At 46.9% G+C, this 10,940-nt stretch overlaps 1 protein-coding gene across 2 annotated transcripts in view; it reads right to left on the bottom strand.

Moving 5' to 3' along the window:
• Positions 1 to 10,940, bottom strand: part of dock1 (dedicator of cytokinesis 1) — a 191,977-nt gene that overhangs the window by 95,886 nt on the left and 85,151 nt on the right. For both annotated transcript variants that reach the window (XM_080021824.1, XM_080021825.1), the window contains exons 26-27: positions 10,150 to 10,277; positions 7,034 to 7,129 (exon numbers count right to left, since the gene is read on the bottom strand). In XM_080021824.1, the coding sequence (XP_079877950.1) occupies positions 7,034 to 7,129; positions 10,150 to 10,277 (224 nt within the window). The remainder of the gene's footprint in view (positions 1 to 7,033; positions 7,130 to 10,149; positions 10,278 to 10,940) is intronic.

Here is a 10,940-nt window from a genome sequence, read left to right as displayed (position 1 = left end):
CGTTTCTATTCCACCGGTCAGGACTTGATCTTCCCACACAATCAGCCCGGGAGGTCGGCTGTTCGAGAAAGAAGCTCGTCAGCGGCGTGACGGCAAAGCACAATTAACACTGTTCAGGATATATTTTCTCCAGAATAATAATAATATAATAATAATAATAATAATAATAATAATAATAATAGCAAATATGAATAAAGACTATTTTGACAATTCTAAATATGTTGATCACATACTATTTAATAGAAAAAAAATGAAGACTGCCGTCATGTGCAGAAGTGGAGCCTGGAAAAGGGGCAAAGAAGTCATTGAGAGGTTTGTGGGAGCTCTCTGAAGATTCGAAACCGTCACTAAAATGTCTCCTTTGAGAGAACTGACTCTGCTGCGAAGAATGAATAAAGGACCCTTATTTTCTTATGAAAACAAATTTCAGAAAAGGTATATAACTGTCGTTTTTGTTTTTTTCCTCTAAAATGATATTGGTTATAATAAGGTATAATGGAATATATTACGTTGGACTATGCTGGACTAAGGAGATTGTTTATTTGGAGGACTACAGTGCAAAAGATGTGAATAGTTTCTGAATTTTAACTGTTCTCCATATGAACCTCGTTCTCCCAACACCCCCCATGTTGAATTTGGTAAACGACGGCTCCAGAAAGGAGGGAGCAGTGCCAATAATGTGTCCATAGCTTTTGCGTTAGAGTGGCAGTGATCAAATAAATAGTTACACCTTCAAACCTCCCCCTAGAAGACACTAGACAGCATCGACTCAAACACACGTCACGCCCCCATTCTATGTACCAGGCCACGCCCTCAGCACATGCCATAGCGCCAAGTGGTCAGGGAGGCGGCCGTGATTGTATTCTACCGCAGCTCCTGAATCTGAACCGGGACCCAAACGCGTCTCCGCCGACCACGAGCCGAGCTTCAACACTACAACGCAGGGTGACGGGCATCAAGCCTCGCATGCTTTTTACGATTCTTACGATTTCGCAGGATATTTTGTAGTCTTTTTCCAAGAAACGGTTTCTTAAAAAAAAATTGAAAAAAAAAAGGACAATTTTCAAATTAAAGACAGCTTTATTCGTCTTCTATTTATTTATTTATTTATTTTTTGCTTTTTGGTTGTTTTTTTTAGTACCAGCTCCGGCCCCTTGCCTCCCCATCCATCGATTGTAAAGCAAGACTCACCGTTTTCCCCTTGCAGGGTTTGATAAAAGATTATGTACAGCCAAAATAATATTTATATATCCGTTGTATAAGCATCCGATAGGGCTAATAACACTTAAACGAAAGGGAGAGCAGCCAATACTTAAAAAAAGAATAATAATAACAAATAAACACCATTAGGTTAGAGACGCTTACAGTATCACGCAGCCGAGGTCACTCTTCAAAGCCAAAAACACTGCCCGATTGAGAAAGTGGAAAAAAAAAAAAAGAAAGTTTGAGGGCGTAGAACCTCATCTTTTTGCTCCTGACACGTCGAAAAACGAGGAGGAAAAAAAGAAGAAAAAAAAAACAAAACAAAAAAAAACAAAACACCAGGTATCAGTGCTTTATGACCTACAGTAGGACCTTTACAAGCACCGCCACAACACTTTCTGTCGGCTCCATGCGTCACCGCTCATCCTTGTACATGACGGGTTGGATTCTTTAGTAGTTGTACCGTAGCATCAAGCGAAATAACGACATGTTTATCTGTACCTTAAAGAAGTGCAATTGATTTACTATGTGCAATACTGTGTATTTTATAAGGTTTTTAAGGAAAAAAAGCAAAAAAAAAAAAGCAAACGAAAAGACAACACTGGGAGGTATTTAATATACAAAATAAAAGATGAAAAAATGAAAACAAAAACTTGACATCCCACAGAGTTCTTGATGACTGTAGTTGTCCCGGTAGCCCCCCCGCCCCCACCCCCGCCTCCCCCCGCCCCTCCCTCGCGAAAATCACCGCTGGTCCGAGAGAAGCATCTTAAAATGCCATAAGCCATATTTATATTCACATAAAAGTAAAGATGGTGAAGTGAAACTTGTGTGTGTTATTACAGTCAAATTAGGGCCGTCTCATCCTGCGCTGGAGCCCTGATATTTCAACGGCGGCTTTTTCCCGGACTACGACGTCACGTTTCAGGTCGCCGTCGTCCTCACCTTTCGTCTCCAGACGAACGGCATCAGGGAAAGTTAAGTCGGCGGAATGTGGCCAATAATCCAGTTTTTTTTCCTTTTCTTTGGTTTGTCGGCGTCGGAGAAACGCACCTGCGTTCGGCCCGAGCGTGAGACGGGGACAGAATGCCGGCGAGGGGATAAGCGGGCGAGAGAAGCCCCCTCGCGCCGAAATGAAAGTCACCCCTTAGAAGCCGCCTTCTGATCCGAGGCTTACACTCGCCGCACGCCTCTTTCTCTCCCCTCCCCTTCCCCCCTCCTCCTCCATGTGTTTGCGACAAAAGCTCCGGTAGGTGACGGCGCGCGCAGGAGGAGGAGCGGCCGACACCGGAGAGGGGCGAGGTGAGGCGAGGACACCGCTCCGGGCTGGGGGAGGGGTGGGGAGGGAGGGAGGGAGGGAGGGAGGGCGGAGGGTGCGGGTGGTGCTTCAGAGCCAGCGGTACCCTCTGCATGTAACCCCCGAGGGGAGGGCGCGCTCAGAGCGGTGCCGTCAACGCTAAACCGCGAAGCCCAACCCCGAAAGAAACGTCCCCACAACCCTGCGGTCGTGGGACCCGGAGGTGGGGTCCCAGGTGGGCCTCTGGGGCTCTGGTGTTTCTTTTTCTTTTTCCACCGACGACGCGGCTCATCGCCCCCTCCGCCAGCGGCACGCGCCAAAAAGAGGCGGGGATCTCCGCCGCTTTGACAACGCGTTGATAAGAGTGCAGGCGTTGGAGACATTACAATGCGGCGACATATCTCACTACGCTTCTCCCCCCCCCCCCCCCCCCCCCCCCAGAGCTCTGCAGCAATCTGGCCCGGGCCGGCGAGGGAGCCGCCGAAAAGGGGGAGGAATAGAGACAACGGGAGGGAGGGAGGGAGAGGGAGGGAGATAACATTCTCAGAATGGACATTGGAATTGTGTTAAAAAGAAAACAGAAAGGGCAAACGCAAGGATACAGACACAAAGATGAGGGATAGATAGAGGGGGGGGGGGAAGAGAGAGAGAGAGAGAGAGAGAGAGAGGGAGCGAGCGAGCGGTCCGCCCTCAACGGGCATCAGTGAACTCTGTTGCAAAGTGGTCAGTCGATGCCCGCATGCAGCAAAGAACGAGCTCCGAGTTCTAGCCCGAGAGCCCCGTACTGTCAATCAATAGAATTACCCCCGCCCCCCCCAACCCCCTCCCTCCGCAGCCGCCCCCCCCCCCCGCCCCCGCGTCAGTCCTACTGCACTCTGCAGGATAAAGGGCCAAGGTGAAACCCAAACAGACACAGACACACTGCAGCCCTTCTCGGCCGGAGTGTCCAGAAGCGGAAGCCGCGAGGAATATTAAAGAACAACGCTTTGACCGGCGTGGATGACGCAACACCACTTGGCGGCGGCGGCGGGGGCTTGACCGCGTGTTCACGAAACCTTGTGGATCGCGACTCCCGCGCGAGCGTGAACGGCGAAGGCAGGGACCTCAACGCTTCCAAAAAAAAAAACAAAAAAAAACCCCAAAAAACATACGTAAACTACGTAAGGTGATGACAGGCGGCGAACCCAAACCCGCCGCCGCGATCGCACTCATCAATATTCGCCGGGTGTCATCGGCAGCACAGGAACGAGCGAGCGAGTGACAGAGAGAGAGAGAGAGAGAGAGAGAGAGAGAGGGGGGGGGGGGGGGATGCAGGGGACGGAGAAGAAAGTTAATGCATAAATCTGAATCTAAGAGGCTGCCACTCCGAGGGGAAAAAGGTCGGTGCGGCTGACTGCGGCGCCGCAATCTGCCTGCAGCACGGGCAGCAAGCACAATCTGCTGTGATTGGAGACGAAGAAGCGGAGCAGCAGCCGCCGCCGCCGCCGCCGCTAACTGGGTCTGTTCCGTGTTCAGAAATTCAGTGCTACCTTATCCATTATTAAATAAAGGTTCGAGAGAGAGCGTCTCCCTGAAACAAAACACTCCAAAGGATCCTCTGCCGACATGTTTTAAACTCTGAAAAACATCCGAGGCGACTGCAAATGCCCCAGCACCGTCTCTACGCCTTGACGGAGAACGGAAGAATGTGTGGATATGCAAAATAAGCCCCGCCCCCCGCCACACCCCGCTAGTTGACACAATAATACCCCCAATGCAACAAAAACCCAGAAACACCCGCTACCATCTGGCTTTTCTCTTGAGTGGGAAAGGCTACACCCGGCATTCAGTCCCGGGACAAATGAGCCTGAACAGTCACGCATTTTTACCGGCTCCGATCGACAGGAATATCCGTGTATCGTCCCGTCATTTCATATCCGATTTAGAATCCTGAATAAAAATCTGAAGTCATTGACTGTTTTCCCACTGTTCTCAATGTTTTGGGGAAAAGTGGGACCGCTTCGCCCCCTTCGAGCCGCACCGGCACCGCCCCAAGCCCGCCTCCCAACTGGAGAAGCGTCTCTGCGTCTCGGCCAGGATACTCCGAAGGTGCTTTCACCGTTTTGTTTTGCTTTTTTTGGGGGGGGGGGGTTTCCCCCCACCCAATCACTGGAAACATGACACGCCCCTTTTCCAGCGCGTTGGTGACGTCGAACATGGCAATGGGAGAGGCGTAACCACCTATTTTTGGCGGGTTCACCCGCGTTTAAGAAACCCCCGGGTATGCATGTTGACGGGTGGGCTTTCTAAATCCAAATAAATTAATCACGTATTTGGGTTGGTAATCACACCAACATTTTGATTTCCCTCCGATTTAAAAAGCAGTGCATGGGGGTTATAACCATGGTAGGATTTGATTATTGAGAAGGGAGAAAATAATCTTGCATTACATAACGTATTATATCATGTATTTAATGGCATGTTCACCACACACAAGCCAACAGGGTTCTCATCCCTTTGCACGCAGCAGCCGCGGAGACAAACAAGCCTCTTTGCAGGAAACACCCCGTACATCAGTTTCGGTTCAGACCCGGTGGTTCAGAGGGTCAAACCGGGGAAGCGCGTGAACGGCGTCAAAACGATCTGCGTTGTTCGCGGATTATCGTGAGACGGGCGGGGGAGGCTCGTTCGGTTCCTGCGCTCGAGGGAGGGGGGAGAGAAAAAAAGGCGAAGCGGAGGGAGGAAGGGGGGGGGAGAGAGGAGGAGGCGCCGCCGTGACCTTCCAGCTTTCATTAAGCAGAGAGCGGTCGAGTACGTTTACCACGACACGTCCAGGAAAAAAAAGAAAAAAAAAAAAAAACACACAGCATCCAGAAAACGCCGTTGTAGGAGAGGAAGGACAAGTTGTGTGTGTGTGTGCGTGCGTAAGGGGGAGGGGGCGTGAAATGGAAGCACTTAGTGTAATAGAGGATAATGGAGATTCATATTTGCCACCATTACAGGTGTTGGGGCCCTTTTATCCTAAGCAGCGGGCAAGTGTACCGGCCGATAGGAATTCATATAGAATCTGGAAATACATTTTATTGTACAAAAAAAAAAGGAGAAAAAAAAGGAGGAAAGCGGAAAAAAGGGACAATACATCTCGCATGGGTTACGACATTGTTAAAAAAATAATAATAAAAAAAAAAAGGAACTCCGAGAGAAGGAGGGAGTGGAGCGACGGACTGACAGATGAGAGGAAAACGATGAGGCTGTGAATTTCATTAACTTCACTCTTCGCACGCACGCACGCACGCGCGCGCGCGCGCGCACACACACACACACACACACACACACACACACACACACACACACACACACACACACACACACACACACACACACACACACACACACACACACACACACACACACACACACACACACACACTCCTGGTACCAATGTCTTTATTAGTTCGCCGTCAGTCAGTTTGGGGCCAAGCAATAGGTAATAAATCAGATAACCTTCCATTAAAGCAAGCACAGCCATTTGCCGCACCACGGCGGATCTAGTGGAGGGCAAGCGCACACACACCAAACATACTAAACACACACAGGATAAATCAACCAACCTGAAAGAAGAATCTCTCTCTCTCTCCCTCTCCCTCCCCCCCCTCCCTCCCTCCCTCCTAGGCGCGGAGTTACAGGAAGTTGATATTCTCATTCTGAGCGTTTTCGCGAGGGCGACGCATGACGGCGCCGGCAGGCGAACGCCGTATATACAGCGTGACGGATGGAGCGCGTTAATTGGGTTGTAAGTCATCTACACGTCAGAAACGCTCTTTTTTTTTTTTTTTTTCCATTATTATTATGATGAGGCGAAAGATAAACAGCAGCAACAACAGCGTCTCCTCTTAACGGTTGAAGATAAAAGATAAAAAGCAGACGGGATTAGAAAAAAAAATAAAAATAAAATAAAAGAGATCAAAGGCACACGGCGAAGGTGTCTTCCACACAAACAACAAGTTGGAGGCGGGAATTAGAGGAATTTGAGCTGCACGGGGTGATGGGGTGATGGCGGCATGGGGGGAGGATGATGTGACGGTGTAGCTTATGATTCAGCGCTCGGATGTGCAGGATGATAAAGAGAAGACGGAATACAAACACTGATAGGAACTGTAACAGAGAGAGAGCGAGAGAGAGAGAGAGAGAGAGAGTGAGGGGGAGGAAAAGAAAGAGCAAGACAGAACAGAGCCAGTGAGAGAAAGTGTGGGAGAGAGAGAGAGAGAGAGCGAAGGGAGGGAAAGAGAGGGAGAGAGTAAGCGAGAGAAGGAGAGCGAGGGAAAGAATAAGAGATACTGCAGCGGGAGGGAGGCAGAGAGAGATTGTGGGAGAGAGAGAGAGAGAGAGAGAGAGAGAGAGAGAGAGCGAGAAGGCAAGGGAGAGGGAGAGTGACAGAGACAGGGACAGAAAGAGAGAGTGGGAGGGAGAGAAAGAATGAGAGAGCAACGTAAAGAGAAAGAGAGGAAAAAGTGGACGAGCGAGCTAAAGAGAGTGACCGAGAGAGGGACTCACGATGTGCGGTGAGTCACGGCCCATGGAGATCACCGTCCTGTTGACCGTGCGCAGCAGCTTCTCCATGATGATCTGGATGTGCCACTGGGTGGGGCCCTGCACACACACACACACACACACACACACACACACACACACACAATCAGTTCACGTCTTATGACACTGAGTGTATTTACCATAGCAGGGTTCCTTCTATCATTACAAAATGAAATTCAAGGACTTTCCAATACTGTGAGCAATTTTTTTCTATTTTCAAGGACTTCACGCGAAACAAACAGAACACCTTTTTTTATATGGTCTTTATTAATTCTAATATTTTATATCTGTAGCCTTATTGTCTATTATTTAGGTATAGTCTATTGTCTATTAAGTATATCTATATATCCATTATTAATAGGGGTGTCGCAATTCTCTAAATCCACGTTTGGATTTGACTTGCGATTTGAATTTCCCGATTCGATTTTCGGTATAAACTTTTTTTTCCAGCACCAATGGCTAGAAAAAAGAAAAAAAAAACAAGAAAAACTTGTTTCTCAATAAGGAACTAATATTGGAATATTAAAAATTATAAATAATAACAAAAACATGAGAATATTTAAACAATTCACCTAAACAGTTAAGAGCTTTAGCAATCTAGACTTTAGAATAATAAACAGTAAGTTATTTATTACACTACTTTACGTTACTCACCAAAATAAGTGCAGAAAAAGAGATGCTATTTTTTTGCCAGATGGTAACGCTGGTAGTAAAAGGTAAATCACTACCTGCAGCTCTGATCAGAGTGATCTTTTCTCCAAACAAAGCAAATAAAAACTCGAGATGTATTTAATTTACTCCGTTTCCTGCTGCTGCTCTGCTGTGGAGCAGATCGCTCCTGAATAAATCCCGGCAATCACCTGGCATAATCTACGTCGAAAATGCGATTCTGGAATTTTTAAATCACATTACGATTTGAATGACAAACCCTGAGGGAATAGCACAGGTTTTCAGTGATCACGTTTTTTTTCGAGGACTTTTCAAGCACTTCCGCACAAACGGGGCTATTCTCCAAGTATTCGAGGGCTTAAATATCTGAACTTGAAATTCGAGCACTTCAAGCACCTCAAGGACCTGGTTAAGAATTTTGGAATAAAATAAAATCCAAAACTCTGAATATGAAGCAGGATGTACAGTACAGTATGTCCGTGTTGGTTCTTCTGATGAGAATACAAACTAGCCAATCCTTCAGGAATGCGCGCGCACACACACACACACACACACACACACACACACACACACACACACACACACACGCACACGCACACGCACACGCGCACACACACACAAGCCTGACAGCATTTTCTGGGTAGTTGCTCCGAGGATACATCTACCAGACAGAAACACATCGGGCGAGATTGATGCCCTGACCATTACTTATACATCACGAATCTCCGCCTTTTGGAGGGTGGTGGTGGGGGACCTCAAAAGACACCCACCGACCCACCCAAACCCACACAGACAGACAGACACACACACACACACACCACAAGGTGCCAGCCAATTGGATGCTGCGGAAAGTGGGGCAGTTTTCTGCTGGACGAAGCCTGTGAGCGGAGGTCTGAGTCAGACTGCATCCTGCAGTCTGGGTTTTGAAGGGGTTGGGTGATTTGTTTTTTGTTTTTTTTACATATTGAAATTTTTTCTATTTTATTGTGGTAGTTCTCTCGTTTATTCTATATTGCCTATTTCAATTTTTTGAGGGGGGATAATGTATATTGCCATTATTCTATTTCCTCCTAAGTTTTAAGGTTTATTGCACAGTGTGAAATGTTAAGGTCTAATCTGTATTGACAATTTGTCTTATGTCTTAGTAAATTTTTAATCTTTGGTCATTGTCATATTGGTCAATTAATTAGTGAAATGTCTTCCTTTTTTGGGGGTTGATTGGTGTATATTTGACGATGTTATAAACCTCCAATAATTCACGCTGAGCAACGCGCACGCGCACACACACACACACACACACACACACACACACACACACACACACACACACACACACACACAAACCGATCCAGGATCTCGACGCCTCAGATCTTCATCCTTTCAGTGCGTCAGGTATGACGCAGATATTTTGGAGAAACTGCCCCCCCCCCCTGCCACCACCAACAAACCCTGCCTCTGCCATTCTCAGCTTGATGTATCTGGGGTGTTTATGGGATATATTTAGACACGAGGCTGTTGCGGAATTATAAACATCAAAGCTTGTGGTTGAAAACCCTTGGAAAATGATTCCATTTGTTTTGGGGTATTTGATGCGCACCAAAAAACAAAACAAATGCACCTTCCTACACGAGGAATAGAGTTTGATGAATGACAATCAAATCCCAAGTGTATCCCGTGTGCAAAGAACTCAGGAGTGGAAATTCAGTTCAGTAGCTCTAACTATATATCCTTGGTGATGGTGCCTCGTGAACAGCCGAATGCTTCACCCGAAAGAATTACACAATTAGATAGAGGGAGGGATAATGAAGGACTAGCTGAAAAAAAAAAAAAATAGCTGTACAGTGGTACCTCGACTTACGACTGTAATTGGTTCTATAAGAACGGTCGTATGTTAAAACAGTCGTATGTCGAAGCAATTTTTCCCATATGAATTATGAAATCATGAAGGGTGAAAATAAACAAAATACACAGCACAAACACAGTAAATATGAAAAAAATATCGATAAGCCACTAATCACGTGCACACACTATGTAGGTCGCCCGCTGACTGACTGCTGACTGACTGACTGACTGACTGCTGACTGGCCGCCGACGCGCCGACTGCAAATTTCCACGGTCGTAACTTGGAGCAGTCGGTCACAAGTCGATACAAATTTGCACGACTATCGCTGCTCGTATCTTGGATTAGTCGTAAGTAGATGCAGTCGTAAGTCTAGGTACCACTGTACATAATAAACCTAAAAACTAACCCTAGCCCTAAAATAAAATCAACCTAAAATCAAACAGAAAATTAAACAAAATTAACAAAGACCAATAAAAAAAGGCAACATGCAATTATCCTAATAATTGCATAGAGAAGGGAATAACAGAGAATAAAAATAAAATGAATGTGTGTATGTGTGTGTCCTCACCACGTCCTTCCTGTAGAGCACCTCCAGGATGTCGCTGAGCAGCTGGCAGCCGGCCCTCAGCTCCTCCTTCTTCTCCAGGTGGAACTTCAGCTGCTCCGTCATCAGGGGCAGCAGCATCTCACGGCAATCTGCACACGCACGCACACGCACGCACACGCACACGCACACACACACACACACACACACACACACACACACACACACCAAGCAGATAGCGGATTATATGGAGGCGGCATTGTTACATGCTTGCAACGAAACGGGACGCTCACGCTTGTTAGCGGCCTCCCGGAGGCACAGAGGATTAAAGTACCACCATTCATGCGCCTAAGTTATTAATTGAATCAAAGGTTAAATTGAGTCGGGAATCCGACGGCTCCAACCGGCGGAGCCGTCACCTCTTTTGGGGAAAACGCCAGGGGGCGGCATGAATCCGAAGTCGGGTGCGAGGGGGTAAATTCGGCTTGACACCGAATACAAAAAACATCCGACTGTCCGGTGGTGGCCCTGGTAGGTGTTGTCGGTAGTGCAAGTGGCTGGATTGTTGCCATTTTATTTCATATTTTTATTCATATGAATTTATTATTATTGCCTATTGTTTATGTGAGCTGTCGTGACAATGCAATTTACCTCTGGGGATCAATAAAGTATCCATATATTTATCTGTCTGTGACACAGTGTTTATATTGTACTTGAAGGATTCCTGGAATCATTTACAAGTCAAATTATCACACAGCAGTTTATGCCCAGGACAGTTCCAACACATCTGAGTCGCTTGAGGACAAAAAGTAAAT

This window comes from Zeus faber, assembly GCF_960531495.2.
Source record: "Zeus faber genome assembly, chromosome: 20".
In the NCBI taxonomy this organism is placed as follows: domain Eukaryota; kingdom Metazoa; phylum Chordata; class Actinopteri; order Zeiformes; family Zeidae; genus Zeus; species Zeus faber.
The sequence above is the reverse complement of the archived record's forward strand: the minus strand, read 5'-3'. Positions and strand labels throughout refer to the sequence as shown.